Source organism: Hylobates moloch, unplaced genomic scaffold (genome assembly GCF_009828535.3).
Source record: "Hylobates moloch isolate HMO894 unplaced genomic scaffold, HMol_V3 SCAFFOLD_17, whole genome shotgun sequence".
Lineage (NCBI taxonomy): Eukaryota > Metazoa > Chordata > Mammalia > Primates > Hylobatidae > Hylobates > Hylobates moloch.
In genome coordinates, this window is record NW_026652292.1 from 52,040,738 (window position 1) to 52,063,555 (window position 22,818).

Genomic DNA, 22,818 nt, shown 5'->3' on the forward strand with positions numbered 1-22,818 from the left:
CTCTGTAAAGAACAAACAGTAACTTTTGCTCACAACAGCAGGAAATAATACATTATGCTCAAGATAACTGCAAATAAGAGAACATTTGTGACACTTTAAATTAAAAAAAGAAAAAGTCTGAACTTGAACAGCAACAGCTCATTCTTTTTCTGCTTTCAAGACCTCTTTGGCCATTCAAGGCCTTGAGATAGGCAGCAAAGTATGCAGGGAGAATTTTTATATATTCCAGTGAAAATTGTAAAAGGGGGAAAACTGTGCATGTAAATGTTATGACTGATTGCCTTGAACACACCAACTAGATATCTCTTAATTCTGAAATAATATTTTTATTCATAGCACATTTTATGTCATAGAGCATGTTTCTGATCCCTATAATAATCCTGTGAGGTAGTCAGGGAAGATGTTATCTCTACTTGACAGATGAAGAAACTCAGCTGTGTGAATATGCCAAGTCACAGAGTTTTAAAATGTCAGAGCTCTGACTATTAATATACCTTGTTAATCTATATATCACCAGAATCCAATATTTAGTGGATACTTAATAAACATGTGGCAAAGAAACTAATCTAAATTTTCTGGTTTCAAGAGTCCAGTGCTCCTTTTATTAGCAGTTTTAGTAATTCTCCTCCAATTGGTAGGATAGGTTTGTAGCTGAGTCAATTAAATTACTAACCCAAAATCAAGAATGTTACTTAATTGAGGCCGGGCACAGTGGCTCATGCCTGTAATCCCAGCACTTTGGGAGGCCAAGGCAGGCAGATCACCTAAAGTCAGGAGTTTGAGACCAGCCTGGCCAATATGGTGAAACCCTATCTCTACTAAAAATACAAAAATTAGCCGGGCATGGTGGCACGCACCTGTAGTCCCAGCTACTTGGGAGGCTAAGGCAGGAGAATAACTTGAACTGGGGAGGCGGAGGTTGCAGTGACCTGAGATCGTGCCACTGCACTCCAGCCTGGGCAACAAAGTGAGACTCCATCTCAAAAAAAAAAAAAAAGAATGTTACTTAATTGAAGCAATTTAGGTAGCCAGATCTTCTGGACTGAAAACATAAGCAGAATTTTGTTAGCTCACTATCTTTTCACCTACATGTTTCATAGGAATACATGTAAAATTACTTTCTTTGATAGAATAGGCAAAGAAAAATTCCTATAAACAAGTACCTATTAATTACCTGTGGTGCAAGAAGAGGTAGCCTAATGTAAGCCAAAAGTTTACTTAGATCTTTCCGTCTCTGTTCCAAATCATGACGGACCCAAGTAAGAAGTGCATTCAATATTGTCTCCTCATTAGGAATGTTCATGTCATCACTAGCCAAGAGCTTTGCAATTTCGCTGGCTGGTAATAATACAAATTCCTGGTTTCTGATCACTTCCATGAAATGCTCCTAGAGGAAAGAAATAGCAGATAAACAATATTGTTCCTTCTGACCATCACAATTTACTTAGAAGAAAGTAAAAGCTTTTTATATTAGCTACCAAAACACAATTTATATTTTAGACCTTACAATGTAATACTTACTTGTTAGGAAAGAAACACAGCAGAGAAAAAAAAAATTAAACTGCAATTATGTTGTTAAACACATACAAGTAGAATTAAAGTGTTATATCACTTATTACATTTAAAAAATGGACCTGGGACATTTAAGTGTTGCTTCACTCAAGTTAGGAAATACTTTTGGCAATTCTTTTGAAGAAAGAGAGAAAAAATGAGTTAGACACTGAGATGTATGATACTCAAACACCAGAAGTGGTTGGATTTGCGGTTTGGATTTGTGGGTGCTGAAGAATTTGGCCAGCAGTGGAGCCAAATACCTAGAAAGCTTGGTTACTTCTCTTACTAAGAAATGGCCCCCAGAGTGGCTACATTTCCCAGAACCATTCTAGACCACAGACGTCTTCTCAGATCCTCCCTGGAGTGAGTATTTGTTCCTAGAGTTATACTAGTCAAATCGGTCTTCAAGATCGTTTTAATGATATTTATAAGACCATCTAGGATTTTGGGTCTGTTTTCGAATTTTTAATCTCTTTTAAGGGTCTGTTTTTAAATTTTTTATCTAAGGGTCTGTTTTTAAATTTTTAATCTCTTCTAATATAATTTATTTACAAAGCTCTTTTGGTTTCATAGGAAAAAGGACCAAAGGTGGAAAAAAAAGTCGTGACCTATAATGCCCTGGGATCAGGACATTAGACTGAAGATGACTCAGTCCTGGCCTCACGTTAGAATCAAATCCTGTATAATTTGAAATGGGAAATAAAAATGCCCTTAGGTCTGTGAGATGACCTTGATAGGCTATTACACTAAATAATCTGGAGAGAAGGAAAACATACCATCTGATTTGAAAGGTTTTAAGTCTTAATGAATGGATAGTTGACATAGTTATAATATAAATGCAAATACTAGACACATATTGTCCCTTAATGTTTTTCTCATATTTCCTGATGTATTATCGCTGTCTCAGCATGAGGAGGTTTACTAAAGAAGCTAAGGCTGTTTAAATTAGAGCTAGAGATAAGGACTATCAATAACTATCTTCTATATTAAAATGAGAATTATATTTTACATATAGCCTGTGGTAACCTGAGTGAAGTACTGATCTAAAATATATATTAGCTTGACATTCCTATCAGTAGAAGTTCTAAAGGGGAAAACCATTCATGAATAATTAATGAATTTCAATTGCTTCAATTTATCATGATTTGTTCAAGGATGTCTAAATGAGTCTATTTTAAATGATGGATTATCATTTTCAGAAACATATTTTAATAAAACTTCAATGCTAGAATGGCTTCAAGCAAAAGGTTCTATTGAATTGCATACTGACATTATTTTGGTAACACATAGCAAGATCTACAAAAGTGTTGAAACTCTCAACCCAGTTATCCCACTTGTAATTTAAACCTTAATAAATAATTTGTAAGCGAAAAGCAAAGCTGAATACCTAACGATACTTCTCTGTATTATTATTTACAATGGTAAAAAATGGGAAATAGCCTACATGTTCAGTTATAGGGAGCTGTATATTAAATAAGCATTAAAAATTTCAAAGACAAAGATCACGTAGCTACATGGAAAGGTACTTATGATAAAATGTTAGGTGAGATTGTGAAGAAACTGAAATAATAATATATATTTCCAGTTCCTTAAATATATAAAGTATAATCGACAGATTTATACATTGGTATAACTATGCCATACTTTCAAATGGCATGAATTGGATTTCATCAGTAACAAAAGGACTATCACGTAAATAGTCACTTGATGAATTATTTGTTGACATATCTATTTCAGAATAATGCCCATTCCATTCTAGTATAATTTACATTAAGTGAAAATTGAGTTTTTCAACAACTTATGAAATACTACTGAACTCAAGGTTGAATACAAAGTATTTTTCAAAAGTATTAATTTGGTTTTGAAGCAGCTACTTTAGCAGATCTCAATGTTTTTTATAAGTCTTCTAGATTGAGAAAGACAATTTTAAGTTTTAAAATTAAATGTTTTTATTTGTGTCATAAATTCAAAATGACATTAAATAGTTGTAATCATACAACCAGTCTTAAGACTTTTTTAGAGGTCACATGACTTGCTCCAGGTCATGTTCAGTGGCAGGCAGAATGAGAAAACAGGTTTCCAGACTCATGGATCCTGGGGAGCACTCTTCATCTTTTACCACTTGTATTCATGCAGGATCAGTGAACATCCCCAGTCCATGCACCATTCACTGGTTGAACTCACTGGCATGGTATTATGCTTTATATTTTAAATCTATATTATAACACACACAATTATCATGCTACCAAACACTTGCTAGCATTTGCCCTTTCCCCCTTTGGAATAGTTTTTAAGCAAATGAAATTATGGAGGGATTTATTTAAATTGAAGATTGAATTTTGCTATACATTTTCATTTGGTTCCCATAGCAACAATTCAAATCAGACAATCTGCCTCTAAATTACTTATTGTTATTAGAATTCAATTTCATGTCTCTGTTAAAACTGAATAATGTTAAATAATGGCCTTGAGAAAAAAAATCTACCACAACTAATTGGCTATGAAAATAGCTTTAAAAACATCCAGCTAATTTAAATTTAATTTCTGTGTAAGCCTTAAAGCAGCAATCATGCCTCTACTGTAAACAACAAGAGTGACCTAAATGCATACAAATGTTTTCACCTGAATAAAACGCCTTCCTAGAAAAAAGATGATTATTCAAATTATAAACTGATTTTGAAGAAAAAAATCCAACTTTATTTATATTCATCTCATTCAAAAAAGTAGTTGAAACTGCAGGTGTATGGTTAAAATGAGAATCTACAAAGAATGATAAAGACTGAGGGAAAAAAACATTTCAATGGACTTAATTTTTAAAATGTCAACATAAGTTGTACAATCTCTTATTTTTCCAGTTGAGGCTTTGTGACTATCATAAAAAATTCCTGAGAAATGATTACACCACAGGGAGGAAAACCAATCATAAAGGCTGTGGTTTTGTGAGTGTTTTTGTTCCCTCCCATAAATTTCGATTGTGTTGGATACAGGAAACCTATATAATGATGATGACAACAATGGAATGAGACTCATTGACTGGATATATGACATGTCAATCAATGTTCTCAGTGTTAAACTTCTATTAACTCATCTAATCCTCACACCAAGCTTGTGAAGTAGACAGAATTGATCTTCCCAATAGTTTGTAAATACCTATTCTTACAATTTTGCCAAATCTCTATTTCTCTAATGAAAGATTCCTAAAGCACTCTCAGTCTCTTCATATCCCAACTCAATGGAACGACGGAGGAGAGGGTAGGCAAAATAACATTTCCTAAATGTTGAGAAAATTAGTACTATCCATAACTGTACACATATATGTGAATGTTCACATTTTTTCTTCTCTTAGAAACTGTATTGCCCTAAACTGAAGCATTTAAAGCAACACTCTTCACTCATTGCCCAGGTGTGAAGAACTAACTGCTACAGTGTGGCAACATGAACATTCCTCAAAAACCCATACACCCTCCCTTGCCTGCAGCCCTCTACTGTTAAGACCATAGAGGGTGGTCCTAACACTGTGCTCTCAACGTGCCCTTATTTTCTTACTATCCTAGGTCAATCCATTTTTTAACTTTTAAGTTGAGGGGTACATGTGAAGGTTTGTTATACAGGTACACTTGTATCATGAGGGTTTGTTGTACAGATTATTTTGTTTTATTATCCTTCAGGCTACTGAATCAGAACCTCTTCTATGATTTATTGAGCACATAACTTGCTATAATAAATAAAAACATCATTCTACATGGCTGTAAATAGTTTATACATAGTCAGATTTATCCTGAACAAAAAGCCTCCCATTTGTCCTCTACCAATATGCTGCAACCTCTGTCACCAATTTCTATCAGTGAATATGTGAACAATCCTGAAATTCATCCATGTGCAGCAAAGTAAAATGTTTGGGGACAGTCCTGTTTTAAAAAGCAGCAAATCTGAAAATCTTAATGGAACAGTCCTAGGCCACTGTTCTGCTTCCCAGTGACTGCAATAACTTAGGGCTTGATTCATATACCCAGGAGAAGTATTACTTGGTGCTTTCCCATTATAACTCAATGAAAATATGACACACTAGGCAATGAAGCTCAATCTCAAGACACGTGGCTGAGCCATGGGAGAACAGTAACATGTAGATAAGCCTGCGACAATAAGAAATATGCATATGGAGGATCAACTTTCTCACTTTCAAAAAATACATACCATAGTATAATTGTGAGCCACTTTATGCAAATCTGTACAACCTTGGGCATCAGCAAAAGAACGAATTCCAAGACAGTTGGATGGATGAAGCTGTTTCATTAAAAACTTACAGCATGCTTCTACAACCTGTGAAAGCTGAAGAAGGCAAGCTGTAGATAACAGGCACTCAATATTATCTTCTTTTAATTCAAGGCGGCCTTAATGATAGAAAGAAATTCCATTAGCTATGGAACTACATTAACCTTATTTTATAAAATAATTGATGTTAACAGTAGTGGTTCCATATAAGAGCTCATTACATGCATTACAGACCTACATGGTTTAAGACATCCCAAAAAGAAAAAAAGGACTAAATGGGGAAAAAATTATTAGCTCCTTGAGACATCTACTAAAATAAAAACGAATGCCTTATTTTCAGAATTTTAAAATGATACATTAGTTAGTAACTTACATCTACTATATACCTGTATAACTCTCAATTTTTTTTGTGTGTGTGTGTGAGACAGGGTCTTGTTCTATTGCCCAGGCTGGAGTGCAGTGATGTAACCAATGGCTCACTGCAGCATCGAACTCCAGGGCTCAAGCGATCATCCGTCCCGCCTTGGCTTCCCTAAGTGCTGGGATTTACAGGTGTAAGCCACTGCACCTGGCCAACTCTCAAATTTTAAATGCAAATATTTGATACTACACAATTCATTTAATTTTTATACTAACAATTTAAAGGGCCATTCAAAAACCTAATTATGATAACCATTTTAAAGGTTTTAATATGGAGATTTTAATTTATCACCAGGTTAAATACAAAGGGTAGTGATGACAACAGCAGAATTAACTGTTAGCTATGGCATGGCATGCTTTCTAAAAACAGAAATCTGAAATCTAATAATATAACATAAATCTAAGAAATTTTAATTTACATTTTCAGACTTGTTACCTGTATAAGCATACTGGATCAAGGACCACAATGAATTCGGTTCTACACCTTCCATTTTTATTTCTTCTTGTCTTGCTTCTCTGACATCATTAGTAAACATGGCAGCAAAATAGTCTGAGACAGAGGAGAGCACCAATCTGAGAACACATTAGGAAAAAAAAAATCAATGACCACATTCAAGCTGATGTTCATTAATAAATGCTGCTGCTTCTTTTTTATTTGTTACTCACAGTGCATGGTCCTAGGAAATGCATTTTAAGCTTGACAAATTGCTTTATGCTCTAGTTCCTTCCTTTGACTAATAAATTACCGTTACCAAATTTTCTGCTGAGGTGAATGCTTTACCAACTCACTACTCAAATAATGCTTTATAACATCCAGAAAACAAGCTACAAGCCCATAGCATCAAATCAACTATATAAAGGAAAAAATGTAAAAGTTATTGTTTGCTTATCATTTTTGAAAATAAACTAAGCCTTTTTTAAAAATTTAATTATAGAAATAGTGAATATATAGGAGACATTTGAAAATGGTTTTTGCTAGCAAGTTTTAAACTTTTATAATATTCTATTATCTTAGTCTGTATTTTGTTTAAAAATTATGTTGTAATAACACTATAAAACTATATTTTTATAATACAATTATAAAATATATTAGCTATGTCTCTAAGTTTTTGATGGCCATATATAATACATTTAAATTATATATATATATATATATATATTTTTTTTTTTTTTTTTTTGAGACAGAGTCTCATTCTGTCTCCCAGGCTGGAGTGCCGTGCTATGATCTCAGCTCACTGCAACCTCTGCTTCCCAGGTTCAAGCAATTCTCCTGCCTCAGCCTCCCAAGGAGCTGGGATTACAGACATGGCCACCAGGTCCAGCTAATTTTTTTATTTTTAGTAGAGACGGAGTTTCGCCATGATGGCCAGGTTGGTCTCGAACTCCTGGCCTTAAGTGATCAGCCCGCCTGGGCCTCCCAAAGAGCTAGGATTACAGGCGTGAGTCACAGCACCCGGCTGTATTTTTGAAACAGGCATTTTTTCACTGGATAATGTCTTGAAGGTATTTCCATGTCAGCACACTTAAATAGATTTTAAATAAATATTTTCATTTTTAAAAGTAATAAAAATTATGATACGGATAATCATTGGGTCCCTCTCTAATTCCATTTTCTTACCTCCCCAGGAGTGGCACTGCTGAGTCATAAGATTTGCCAAAGTAAGGTACCAATTTAGACCCCACCAGTATTGTATAAGACTAACATTTTCCCCATAATATTATCAGATGTTAAAATTTTTGGCCATCTATTAAGTGTTAAATGGTATCTCATTGTTGTTTCAATTTTCATTTATCTGATTGCTACTGAGGTTTTTCAAATGCTTATTGGCCATTGGTTGCTTCTTCAGAAAATTGCCTATTCATTCATTCACTTAATGAACAAATACTGATGTGTGTCCAGTAAATACTGGGTACTGTTCTAGATACTTGAGATACATTGGGGTACAAAATAAGACAAAAGATCCCTTCTCTTATGGAGTCTTACATTTACAGGGTAGGGAGACAATGATCAGTAGAAGTAAATTCCATAGTATATTAAGAGGTGCTAAGTGCTAAGGGGAAAAAGAGTAGGGCAAAGGCAAATGAGGAAAGGGTGGTAAGTTTAAATAGGTGGTCTCACTGGAAAGTGACACAGGCAAAGATGTGAAGGAGGTTTAGGATTTGGTCATGCAGGTATCTGGGAATAGCCTTCAGGCAGAAGAAACAGTGCAAAAATCCAAAGGCAGGAGCAGCATGCCTGGCACATGCAAGGAACTACAAGAGGTTCTGAGTGGCTGATGCTGACTGAGCAAGACAGAGACCAATAGGACAATACTAGAGAGGTACGGCAGGCTGGATCGCATACGCCATTGCATGTACTTTGTGTTTCACACTCAGTGACATAAGGAGTCAATGAAAGATTTGATCAAAGAAATGACTGAATCTGCGTTCCACTTTAAATGATCTCTCAGGTAGCTATGTTAAAACAGAATGTAGGGGCAAAGACTGGAGGCAGGGAGACCAGTTGGGAGGCTTTTGCATCAGTCATCTAAGTGAGATGTTGATGGCTCACACAAGCATGGCAGGTAAGGTAATGAGTTCAGTTTTGGAAATACAGAATTTGAGGTGCCTCTATGAAATTCAGGTTGAAATAGCTTTTCTAACAAACCCATGTTCATAACCTGGACTTTGTCACAGTATATAGTATCTCAATAAATGTATGTTAATTGAGTCATTGAAAATTGTAAAACCAAGCCAGTTCCTCCTAATGATTTTATTTCCACTTTGGAAGGTTATTTATTTATTTTTATTTCAATAGGTTTTGGGGCAATGGGTGGTGTTTTGTTACATGAATAAGTTCTTTAGTGGTAATTTCTGAGATTTTGGTGCACCCATCCCCCAAGCAGAGTACATCGTACCCAATGTGTAGTCTTTTATCCCTTACTCCCCTACCACCCTTTCCCCCAAGTCCCCAAAGTCCACTGTATCATTCTTTTTTGCTGGGGGTGGAGATAGAGTCTCACTCTGTCGCCCAGGCTGGAGTGCAGTGGCATGATCTTGGCTCATTGCAACCTCTGCCTCCCAGGATCAAGCAATACTCATGACTCAGCCTCCCAAGTGGCTGGGACTACAGGTTCACGCCACCACGCCTGGCTAGTTTTTGTATTTTTAGTAGAGACGGGGCTTTGCCGTGTTGGCCAGCCTGGTCTGGAACTCCTGGCCTCAAGTGATCCACCCACCTCGGCCTTCCAAAGCTCTAGGATTACAGGTCCTGAGCCACCAAGCCCGGCCCATTGTATTATTCTTTTTTTTTCTTTTTTTAGAAAATAGAAAAATGTATTTACAAGTAGTACATTACTATGATGAGAAAGCACAAAGACACCTGCTGCTGTATCTTTTTTTTTTTGAGACAGAGTCTCACTCTGTCACCCAGGCTGGAGTGCAGTGGCGTGATCTTGGTTCACTGCAACCTCCGCCACCTGGGTTCAAGCAATTCTCCTGCTTCAGCCTCCTGAGTAGCTGGTATTACAGGCACCTGCCACCACACCCGGCTAATTTTTGTATTTTTAGTAAAGATGGTGTTTCACCATCTTGGTCAGGCTGGTCTTGAACTTCTGACCTTGTGATCCACCTGCCTCGGCCTCCCAAAGTGCTGGGATTACAGTTGTGAGCCATCGCACCTGGCCTCATTGTATCATTCTTATGCCTTTGCATCCTCATAGCTTAGCTCCCACTTATGAGTGAGAACATATGATGTTTGGTTTTCCATTCTTGAGTTACTTCACTTAGAATAAGTCTCCAGTTCCATCCAGGTTGCTGAGAATCCCATTATTTCATTCCTTTTTATGGGTGAGTAGTATTCCACGATATATGTATACACCACATTTTCTTTATCCACCCGCTGATTGATGGGCATTTGGGCTGGTTCTATAATTTTGCAATTGAAAATTGTGCTGCTATAAACCTGTGTGCAAATATCTTTTTCATATAATGACTTCTTTTCCTCTGAATTGATAGCTAGTAGTGGGATTGCTGGATCAAATGGTAGATCTACTTTTAGTTCTTTTTTTTTTTTTTTACCTTTAGTTCTTTAAGGAATCTCCACACTGTTTTCTGTAGTGTTTGTACTAGTTTGCATTCCTGCCAACAGTGTAAAAGTGTTCCCTTTTCACCAGTATCTATGCCAACATTGATTAGTTTTTGATTTTATGATTGTGGCCATTCTTGCAAGAGTAAGGTGGTATTGCACTGTGGTTCTGACTTGCATCTCCCTGATCATTAGTGATGTTAAACATGTTTTCTTTTTCTTTTTCTTTCTTTTTTTTTTTTTTGAGACGGAGTCTTGCTCTGTCGCCCAGGCTGGAGTGCAGTGGCGTGATCTCGGCTCACTGCAAGCTCCGCCTCCCGGGTTCACGCCATTCTCCTGCCTCAGCCTCACGAGTAGTTGGGACTACAGACATGTGCCATCACACCTGGCTAATTTTTTTTTGTATTTTTAGTAGAGACGGGGTTTCACCGTGTTAGCCAGGATGGTCTCAATCTCCTGACCTCGTGATCTGCCCGCCTCGGCCTCCTAAAGTGCTGGGATTACAGGCATGAGCCACTGCGCCCGGCCAAACATGTTTTCATATGCTTGTTGGCCATTTGTATATCTTCTTTTGAGAACTATCTATTCACGTCCTTAGCCCACTTTTTGATGGGACTGTTTTTTTTTTCTGATTTATTTGAGTTTTTTGGTAGATTCTGGATATTAGTCTTTTGTCGGATGTACAGATTGTGAAGATTTTCTCCCTCTCTGTGGGTTGTCTGTTAACTCACAGGCAGTCGTTCTTTTGCTGTGCAGAAGCTTTTTAGTTTAATTAAGTCCCATCTATTTATCTTTGTTTTTGTTGCACTTGCTGTTGGGTTCTTGGTCATGAAGTCTTTACCTAAGCCAATGTCTAGAAGGCTTTTTCCAATGTTATCTCACTTTGGAAGGTTTTTTTTTTTTTTTTTTTTTTTTTTTTTAAAAAAAATTTTTGAGAGAGTATATAATTTTTTTTTTGGGGGCATCAAAAAAAAAAAAAAAAAAACCTTTGAGAATCATAGTGGTGATTAACAATGAACAATTGAATACAGAATTATAAGAAAATGAATTATTCCTTATTAAACGGCTGTTTTCCTTTTCTTACTTCAAGAAATAATATGTAATTTGTAGTAAAGATTTTTTTTCCCTAGCACTGCTTTTCGTACTTCTTGGAAATCAGCAAACAGAAGTTGGGATAGATATGGCTATTTTAAAAACTCTTGACTTCGTGCTATTCCACTTCACCAGCTTTTCTTCTTCTAAATATCCACAAGCTTTAATTGCCACTGAGTTTACTTAAGGTATTTAATAGGTAGAATATGGCATAAAAGCTTCTTATAGTAGCTGCAATCTACACCAAACAATACCAACTTATCTGAGGCTAGTATGTTTTGTTATTGTGCTTCTACGGCAGGAAAATGACCCTTTTAGGATCACCAAATGTGTAATAACTTCATATGCACTGTTTTCTTGATGGAAATTCCAAGAGCTACACCCCTTCCCAAAAACATAATAGTCAATTGAAGTAGGTTACCTCAATATACATATCTAAATTACTGAGGAAATATTTCACACACATACAGAAATATAGAAAACAACTACCTGTGAGCTGGAATTCTGCGATCACCAGCGACTAAAATTACATCGCACAACTGTTTATGTCTCAAATAGTTTTCCATTTTTTTAAATGTTTGCTCGGCATGATTAAGGGCTTGGAAAAATTCATCCGATGTACATGGCTCCATAGTATGACAAGATGATAATGTCTGACTACTATTGGAAGTCCTGAAAAGAAAAAAAAACACACATTTTGAAATTTCACTATCACATTAAAAAGATCTTTCCTATTAAGTCCTTTGAAAGCCTTCAAATGTAATAGAAGAAATCAATACTACCGATCAATATTAATGTATAATCATTCATCATTTTAGTCTCTTAAAAATCGATGATGCCTCAAGTCATATGATTCTTGTAAACATTGTAAGTGAATAGAAATTGTTAATTAATTGCTACACATAATTCTTTGTAGTATCTTTTTGTGAGGTCTTTTCTCTGTTAAAGCCAATGTCTCTGCTGAAAAAGAGCTAAGATATCTTCATATTGATAACCACATCTCCTAACATTATATTTAAGGATATGAGAGATCATTCATCTTTGAAGGCAGAAAGGCAATTAAATTATTTTGGAGATACAAATTCAAGTCAAGTTCATTAAAAAATATATTGTCATAAAAATAGTGTTACAAATAATTATTTTGGTTCTCTGTTCAGTCCTCAAAAGCCCAGGTAATCTACAACTTCTATTACAGGTTAAAGGAATTTGATAGCTGTCTAAAAAGTTATTTGAAATTTCTAAATTATAATTTGAAGAGTAGGAGTTCTGAGTTCTATGTTCTGTTTTCTTTCCTTTTTTTTTTTTTGAGATGGAATTTCACTCTTGTTGCCCAGGCTGGAGTGCAATGGCATGATCTCGGCTCACCACAACCTCCGCCTCCTGAGTTCAAACAATTCTCCCGCCTCAGCCTCCTAAGTAGCTGAGATTACAGGCATGCACCACCATGCCCAGCTACTTTTGTATTTTTAGTAGAGATGGGGTTTCTCCATGTTGGTCAGGCTGGTCTGGAACTCCCAACCTCAGGAGATCTGCCCGCCTCAGCCTCCCAAAGTGCTAGGATTACAGGTGTGAGCCACCGCACCCAGGCTTATGTTCCGTTTTCATATGATTTACTGATAAAAACTGTGAAAAAGTGAAAAGGTTAGGACTAAGAATGAAGTCCTGAGCCCAGTTCTTTCCTCCTCACCCTCACCCCCAGTTCTCCTCTCCAGGATCACTTAAATCAAGTAATTAAAGTCGGTTGGTTATGCAATTAACTATAAAACCACTGACTGTGCCATAACTTAGTTCTCATTTCTCATCAGATCTTCTTTTAAGGATATTATGGTTGTGACATATGCTTTGTTGAATCAAGCTCCACTATATCTTAAGAGAATCTTGTTAATATAACTAATAACCTTATCAAAAAAAAAGTCACCATATTTCTTACTTTTAAAGTAAAGGGAACTGAAGCTAAGGAGATTAAGTGCCTTGCCAAGAGTCAGAGTTCATTCATGGCAGAGATAGGGCTATCACAGAAACTGCTATGTGTTCACCAAAATATCCTTTTTTCCACCTGAGAATATAGCTAGACTACATTTCCCAGCCTCTCTTGCAAATAGGTGTGTTCTTATGGAAATGAACTATTACATCACACATCACACAGTTCACCTTAAAGTGGCTAAGAACAGGTATGGCTTTTCCATATTTTCTTTCTCTATCCACAGGTTGAAGGGAGAGGACTGAAGACTTAGAAAAAGGAAGAAGTAAAATACATAAAAGATTACTCAAGCAAGAACACTCACATTGAACTAAGATTTATCTGTTTTAGAAGTTAACAATGCCTTAACTGATAAATATTCCTTCCTAAATCCTCCTAGTCCGATGAATTTTCAGTACCATACAAACATGGGCATCAGATAAATGCCCTTGGGGGATAATTGTCAATAATGACAACAGAAGTCAAATGTATATTATCTAGAAAGGATGTGTTGTACACTATGAATATTACTGGTAATATTACTGGTAATAATACTGGTAATGACTTGGAAAATCCAAGTCAAGTAATACTCAACTTCACATTTAAGATCATTATTATAAAAATGGGTTGAATAGTATGTAATTATATATTGTTTATACAAATAAATGAGAATTAGAAACCATTTTAAAATTTAGGAGACAGGATAACATAAGCAAAAAAATAATGGTGGTTTTGATGAATAATAATTTGAAGATTTTGCAGGGGCTCACGCCTGTAATCTCAGCACTTTGGGAGGCCGAGGCGGGTAGATCATGAGGTCAGGAGATTGAGTCCATCCTGGCTAATATGGTGAAACCCCGTCTCTACTAAAAAAAAAAAAATTAGCCGGGAGTGGTGGCACACGCCTGTAGTCCCAGCTACTTGGGAGGCTGAGGCAGGAGAATCGTTTGAACCGAAGAGGTGGAGGTTACGGTGAGCCAAGATACACCACCGTACTCCAGCCTGGGCGACAGAGCGAGACTCCATCTCAAAAATAAATAAATAAATAAAAATAATAAAAATAATAATAACTTAAAGATTTAAAATATTTTTGATCAAGTTTTATACTGTTAAAATATTGACAAATGATTATAAGAGCATTAGTGACCTAAGGAGGGGAAAAATTATAATATCTAATTTTTATAAGCCATAAATTCAAGAACAAGTAAATAAATCAAGTACGTCTTTCTTAAGGCTCCTATATTTTGTATCACATTTCTTTTACTTCATATCAAACTACAAGTGATGATTAAACAAATAAATTAGTTGAATGTTTGAGTGATGAACTGCCATCATCTAACACAGATGCTAATCAATGTTAAGTTCTGAAAGAACAACAGAACTTTGTAATACTATCATCACTGTTATTATAGGCTACTTCTGATATTGGCATATGCCCAGTTAATAATTTTCTTGTCAAGAACTTTCAGGGTATTTTGGTTCAGATGCTGAAACAAGTCAGGACAACCCAGGGAGCATTTCAGTCTCAGTGTTCAAGGCCTCATACCCTGAGACTGATTCAATAGGTATGAGGCGAGATTTGAACACCATATTTTAAAAATAATTTTATTTTTAATATTATTGACAAATAATTATAGATATTTATAGGGTATAATGTGATGTTTTGATACATGTGTATGTAGTGAACTGCCCAAATCAGGCTAATTAACAAATTCATTAATATTTATCAATTCTTTGTGGTGAAAAACATTTAGAGCCCTCTCTTTTAACTATTAACCATAGTCACCTTCCTGTGCAATAGCACAGGAGAACTGGTTCCTCCTAATTGTAACTTTGTGCACCTGACCCAAGTCTCTCTCTGGCACTCCCCATCCTCAGCCTCTGGTAAGCACCTCTGGCAAGACTTCCTTACTCTTTTTGTTCCTATTATATCTTTTGTTTAGCATATAATAGGAAAAGAGAATTAAGGAGGTATTGGTGAGCGATGAAGCACATTTTAGGAAGTTTCTAGAGCTGTGCTGTCCAATACAGTAGCCACTAGCCCCATGAGGCTATTTTAATTTAAATAAAAATTTTAAATTCAGTTCTTTAGTTGCACTAGTCGTATTTCGAGTGTTCAGTAGTCTTTTGGGGCTAGTGGCTACCGAACTGGACAGTACAGATATGGAACATTTCCATCAATGCTGAAAGTTCCATTGTGCAGTGCTGGTCTAGAGTCCTATAGACCTGGGTTCAACTCTCACTCTGTCACTCACTATGTATAATTCTGGACAAGTTATTTAACTTCTCTAAGGCTTACTTTCTTTAACAGCAAAACAGAAATAATACATAGTGCTGTCTTTTAGGGGATCCCTCAAGAGAGGATTATTAAATGATATAATGCACGCACAGCCCTAGTGCAGATTAGTATACAATCGAGGAAAGCTACTGTTAGTAGAACCCTGCTTTTCAGTGGCCAATGGGAAGGCCTGTAATCACAGTCTTTTGTCTTTATATAATGTTGTTTGGATGGTTGTCTTTTTAAAAAAATGATCCCTGGCATTATCATTTTTTTATAACTAAATTTCATACTTCTTATTTAAAATGGCTTTTAGTAAACCCAGTAGACATACTAACCCACAACACAAATATCTGGGAACAGGCCATTCCTGAAGCATTTAAAATATATTTCTCTCTGATTTCTACTTGATCTTTTACATAACAACAGAGGAAATACATCTAACATCTCTGCTTAGTTTTACTTATACGATACCACTAAGATAGTAAATCATATTTCAAAAAATTACATAAGATCATTCAAATCTTTTATATTAGACTTTCACTGTAATGAATACATTGCTGAATATTTCTAGTCTACAGGGAAACATTTAATTTGTAGCTTATGTCTCTCTCTGCAGTAGGCAATGAATTTTAAAGTCAGAAAAATGCCTAAACATAGAAAAGAGGCAAGTATCAAATAGAAACAAGTCACCAACTATTCACAGAGCAACTATTAATGTGCAGCACTGCACCAGTTAGAAACTGGGGAAATGCTAAGAAAGATATTATTCCCTAGTGAAGGGATTTGGAATTTGAAGAGTCAAGCTCCATATCTGGAAAAAGTGAAATAGCAACTCTAACCCTTGTAATTCCCCAGATTTTAAATGTGCTTACATGTACATGTGCTCACACAATACACACCATGGCCAATACACCTTTTTATTGTAAACTATTTAGATCCTTTTACTTTTATTGCCAGAATTTACACTAGAATTTCTTAATGGAGTAATTTTTCAAAGTAAGTTTTACAAATTAATTTATAAAAGTTATACTGTCTATGATTATGAGTAGGAAAAAAAGCTCTTTTGAAACTCTAAATAGTCTATTTGGCTCCCTCTCTAGGTAAGTGACTTACTCCCAATTTGTGGCATTCAGAACTCATGTTTTTGCAGAAGTGTGCTTACTATATTATGAATCTTTTGTCATCTTTTACAAATATTCAAAACTACAAGTTGCTAGGTATAGGCTAGCAGTCTCTAAATTTGATACATATCCTTTTCAGTATACTTTTAAGCATGTGCCCAAATTTACTAATTTATAAAAGATATATAGACACCATTGTACAATTTCTATATAATATACATACAAAAATAGAAATTTAAAAGATAAAATATAAATAGAAGCTTTTATATGTATTTTTAACCATTACTGCAATTGATCATCTTGTGCATCTTTAATTGGAGTATAATTGCTACTGGAATACAGAAAAGGGGAAGATCAGTATGGGCTAGTGTTTAGAAAGTCAACAAGTAGTAGGTGAGAATTGAAATATGTCTTGACATTTATATGGGTGAGGAAGAAGAGGAGACAAGGCAATTGTGTAAAGAGAAATAATAAGAGCTACGGAAAATGGATGTCTTCACCATTTCCCTCCTCAAGAGAAATATATTTTGATTTGGAAATTTATAGGGTGTTTTTCCCCTGGGATAGTGCCAGAATATCTGTGGTGAAGAGAGTTAAATGCTGTTTATAAGAATCCAATTTTCTTAAATAATAACCAGTATGAAGGGGAAGGGCAATGGACATTTTTATACAATGCTGGTGAGAATTAAAATAGAAATGTTCCTGAAATGACTTTGAAAATACAAATCAAAACCCCTCAAATGTGAACATCCTTGGGATTTTGTCCAAAGGAAAGAATCATCAATAGATACAGAGATCTAGCTACAGGGTTTATCACAGGTTGTTTCTAACAGAGAAATACTGGAAACAATCTACATTCAAAAAAATAGAATACTGGTTAAATAAACAAAAGCACAATCCATACATGGATGAATGATGGAGCCATTTGAAAATATATAGAATATTTAATGGCCTGGACAGCTGTTTAGTGGACATTGTTTTTGCCTATCCAGCATTCCTTCTTATGGTAATAAAACCCATCTCTACTTTTTGGGAAACCACACATTCCCTGCCTCAGTCTACAGGGAATGGTCAGAGGTGTAGAAGCCAATGAGGCCTGGCCAATAAGAGTACTGTAGCTCCTGGCAATAACAGTTGGTTCAGGTGGGCACAGGACCCAAACAAGACCAATCAGAGTCAATTTCATGATGTTTGATCACACTCTTGGAAAAGTGTCACTTTCTTTCCATTGAGCTTGCTAAGCTGACAAAAAGTAAACCTGGAGCTGTTAATGGCCTTTCCGTTACCGCACTGAGAGATTACCTGAGATAATGCCATCACAGAGGAAAACAAAATTTAGAAATGGAGAAAAATAGATTATTGGTGTTATTTGATCATTTGGATCCAGCCAGTCTAAAGCTAGACTCTATCCTTGGACTTTTTATTTATGTGAACCAAAAATTTCTAGTTTTTGTTTAAGTCAGTTTGATTTGGGCTTCTGTCATTTTCAACCACGAGTCCTAATTAAAAAACTTACATTAGGGCAAAAAAAGCAGGCTACAAAACAATAGGTACAATAAGATTGAGATTTTTATTTTAAAAACACATTATACATGTATAGAAAATATACCAGAAGGACACTTCCCCAAATTAACAGTTGGTATTTTGAGGTGGCTGGGTAGTTGATGATTTTTACTTTTTTCATTTTTACTTATCTCTATTTTCTGATGGCTCTATGGCTTTATATATATATATATATATATGGTACAAAAGTATAAAAATAATATAAATATGTATATATGTGTGTGTATATATAGATATACTGTAATAGGGAAAAATTCACTTAAAAATTAGATCCAAAGAACTCTGAAGAGTTCTATTCGGCCATCTTCACTTCCTGCACTCTGTTGATTATAACCCCAGATCCATTCTTTATATCTACCACAGTAAATGACTTTTAGCTGGAGACATGGCTACCCAGGGTGAGACTGTATTTCTGAGCCTCCTTTGTAACTAGTTGTGGCCATGTGACCAATGAATATATGCAGAACTGATATGTGCAACTTGTGTCGCTTGCTTAATGTTTTCCCTTCCTCTCTTCGGTCCTTCCTACCGGTTGGCATGCTGAGGGACAGCTGAGTAAGCTTCAATCATGCAGAAAAGATAATATCCTACAGGAAGGAGAAACAATATAACAGGAACCTGGGTCTCTGAATGAACTTGTGAAGCAGAGCTACCTATCCGCCCTGGGCCACTTGCCCACCTGTGAGGTGATAGAGAAATAAACTTCCATCTAATTTAAGCCACTGTGTTTCTGAATCTCTTTGTTATATCATTTTAGCCTATGCCTTACTAATATACTTCCTAAAGTTAAATGAGCAAGTTATGTAGTTACGTAGTTATCTATGAGGTATGTGTGTGTACATACTACTGTTTTCATGCCTAATAGATCTGATTCTGAACACTTAAAACCTCACTCTCTAGTTCCAAGTGAAACACAGGTAAAATAAAATGTGAGCAATAAATGGCATAAAGATAGGTTTTCTGCTTAAACAATTTGGAGTTTAAAAGGTCAACTGTGTAACCGTAGGACCTATCCTTTTCGTATGCCAATTCTTCAGCTTTCCCAGCAGTTCTGGGAACTATTATGATTCAATAAATTCCTATTTCTGTTTAAATCATCCAGTCAACTTCAGTTGCTTAAAACTAAGAACTTTGATGGATGCAGCATACAGATAGCCTTCAGAGGGTTCTTGAACTCCTTGAATCCTATATGAGATATTTCTCACACACACACACACACACACACACACACACACACACACACACACCCCATACACAGTGTTTTCTGGGGAGAGGTTACATAGCTTATGTTACATTCTCAATGGAGTTCATGATAAGATGTGGGCATATATGTGAAAGGAGAGACAATGCAATATTATCCTTTCCAGATACAAGTTCATTATAAACTTCTTCTGCTATCCCTGGAAACACATTTTTTTCATTAGAGGATTTTAATTTAAAACTGAACCAGAATTAATAGACCAGATCAAATAAGATGCAGAGACAACATAAAGAAGGTCAAGAAAAAGGAGAATGCCCATGAGGAGTGGTGATATTATGCAGATAACCTCTTGTTGGGAGGGGAGGAAGACCTATGCCTTCAGGATGAGTTGAAGAGTAGCAAATCAACTGACCAAAAAATAAAGAGTTTGGGATATCTGCAGTGGAAAGACAGAGAGGCAAGCAACCAGTAAGATGGGGTAGAAGACTGTGGATAAAGAGTTATGGGGCCAGGTGTGGTGGCTCATGCTTGTAATCCTAGCACTTTGGGAGGCTGAGGTGGACAGATCACTTGAGCTCAGGAGTTTGAGACCAGCCTGGCCAACGCAGTGAAACCCCATCTCTACTAAAAATACAAAATAAATTAGCTAGGCATGGTGGTACGTGCTTGTAATCCCAGCTACTCTGGGGGCTGAGGCAGGAGAATCGCTTGAACCCAGGAGGCAGAGACTGCAGTAAGCCAAGATCCCGCCACTGCACTCCAGTCTAGCCTGGATGGCAGAGTGAGACTCTGTCTCACCAAAAAAAAAAAAAAAGAGTTATGGGTGAGTCAAGAGATTATACTTGTAACCTAGCCAAGCTTGGCATTCTCAAGAACTAAGAGAAGAGAATTAACTGAAGAAAGAAGGTGAAACTAGTTAGAATGAATAATTAGCTATATGCTATAGCTGAACTCTGTGATTAAATGAATAGTCACAAGTATATAGGCAATATATCATAGTACAGTGTTTGTTAAGAGCATGAAATCTACAACTTAATTGAATTTAAAAATGCAACTATTTCCCAGTGATCAAGGTCAATACCAACAGTGATAAGTCAGATTAATGGTGTGTATCTTTGATATGATGTGAAAAAAATGGCACTTTATCTCTGTGGTATTCCTCCCCACAGCCCATAACCTCAGTCTAATTATGGGAAAACAAATCTCAATTGAGTAAGGCATTCTACAAAACACCTGATTAGTACTCCCAAAACTGCCAAGGTCATCAATAGCAAGTAAAATCTAGGAAACTGTCACAGCCAAGAGGCAGCTAAGGAGACATAATGATTTAATGTAATGCGATATCTTGGATAGGATCCTCGAACAGAAAAAGGGCATTAGGTAAGAAACTAAAGAAATGTGAATAAAGTATGGACTTCAGTTAACAATAATGTATCACCACTGGTTCATTACTATAACCCATGCACCATATTAATGTAAGATATAAATAACAGGGGAACCTGGGTATGGGGTATATAGGAACTTCGTGTATCATTTTTATAATTTTCCTGTAAATGTAAAATGGTTCTAAAAAAATAAAGTTTCTTTTTTAAAAATGCAGCTATTTTACTTACTAACCTTAAGCAAGTTAGCCTTTCTGTGCCTCACTTGACTCATCTATAAAATTAGAATTAGGTTGATAATAGCAGCAACCTAACTCAAGAATTTGTTGTGAAGACTAAATGAGTTAATATAGTAAAGTGCTTAGAACAGTGCCTCACAGTTAGGAAGCACTGCTTAGTATCAGCAATGATTATTTTTTAACACAGATGCTCCTTAACTTATGATGGTGTTATGTCTGGATAAACCCATCAAAAATAGAAAATGCGCTTTCAACTTAGGATATTTTTTCAACATATTGTGGGTTTATTGGGATGTACCCCATTGTAAGTTGGGGAATGTACTGAATGCATGTTGCTTTTCCATCATCTCGTAAAGATGAAAAGTTTTATGTCAGGAGGCGTCTGTACTTGTAAAGTGCAGTAAAATTGTATGCAAAAGGAGTAAAAAACAGCCTGATATTAAACTCTAACTTTATAAATGAAATTTGAAATAAAATTCCGCCAATTGAAAATATGTCAAAAATTACATAATTTCAAGGTCAGTAAATCAAGGGAAGTATAAATCATGTTTATACTATGGTTACATGGTGGGCCACCATATAGATTTGCTAGCCCTGGTATGAATTCCTCCTCAATTAAGGACTTAGGATCCTATTGCTCACATAAAAGGTGACAGCTCTGTTACTTAAGGTCTAAAATTCCTTGTGTTATAAGAAGACTAAGTTTGTATTTTAATACCAAAGTAATTACTTAGATGACTGTCATGGAGAAAAGGTAGCTAGGCTACAGAGGCAAGGTCAAAGTTAAAAGGTGAGAAACTTTTAAATCACTTAGGTGGATGGCAGTAGAAATTACCAGAAGTCTAAGACTCAGACAGACATTTTTCCTTGTTAGAATACAACTGATAAAACACGACCAACATATGCTGTCCCTTAATTCCTGCATTAAACTGTCCAGATCCACCGTGGCTAATGAGATTCTGAGTATGTAAGACCACTTAGCTGTCTTCCCCTTTTTCTAAACTCAAAATTTCAGTTCAAGTTCTGAAATCCATGTAAATATTATGACAGTTAAAACAAGTAATTAGTATATCATATGCATTTCTTCATTATGTCTTTAACATTTTAAGATATCAATCTGTAGTATGCTCAGAATGTTTACTATATATTTACTATATATTATTTGCAAAATATTATGTAAGAAAAAGAATTGTTCCAAAGTTATATTTAAAAAATTGATGAGGCCAGGTGTGGTGGCTCACACCTGTAATCCCAGCACTTTGGGAGGCCGAGATGGGCAGATCACTTGAAGTCAGGAGTTCAAGACCAGCCTGGCCAACATGGTGAAACAGCATCTCTACTAAAAATACAAAAATTATCCGGGCGTGGTGGCACATGTCTGTAGTCCCAGATACTTGGGAGGCTGAGGCAGGAGAATGGCTTGAACCCGGGAGGCAGAGGTTGCAGTGAGCCGAGATCGCGCCACTGCACTCCAGTCTGGGTAACAGAGCGAGACTCCGTCTCAAAAAAAAAAAAAAAATTGATGAATGTCAGTGTGACATTAACAGTGACAGGCTTTGATTTGTTTACAGTAGATGAACAACTACTTAGAGAAGTCTGACTGCTCACTTAATCAAAAAGCTGAGGGCAAATAAATGTATCTTCATGACAAAGGTCAAAGACTCAGC

The 22,818-nt window shown here is 36.0% G+C and overlaps 2 protein-coding genes across 5 annotated transcripts in view; one reads left to right on the plus strand and one right to left on the minus strand.

Moving 5' to 3' along the window:
* TMEM156 (transmembrane protein 156) overlaps nucleotides 1-22,818 on the plus strand; it is a 214,070-nt gene that overhangs the window by 94,118 nt on the left and 97,134 nt on the right. The window lies entirely within an intron of this gene.
* Nucleotides 1-22,818, minus strand: part of KLHL5 (kelch like family member 5) — an 87,039-nt gene that overhangs the window by 43,547 nt on the left and 20,674 nt on the right. For all 4 annotated transcript variants that reach the window (XR_009210630.1, XM_058430283.1, XM_032135847.2 and 1 more), the window contains 4 exons: nucleotides 11,894-12,076; nucleotides 6,683-6,819; nucleotides 5,749-5,945; nucleotides 1,175-1,387 (listed from right to left, as the gene is read on the minus strand). Coding sequence is in view for 3 of the 4 variants with exons in the window: in XM_058430283.1 (XP_058286266.1) it covers nucleotides 1,175-1,387; nucleotides 5,749-5,945; nucleotides 6,683-6,819; nucleotides 11,894-12,076 (730 nt within the window). In the remaining variant the exon portion in view is untranslated. The remainder of the gene's footprint in view (nucleotides 1-1,174; nucleotides 1,388-5,748; nucleotides 5,946-6,682; nucleotides 6,820-11,893; nucleotides 12,077-22,818) is intronic.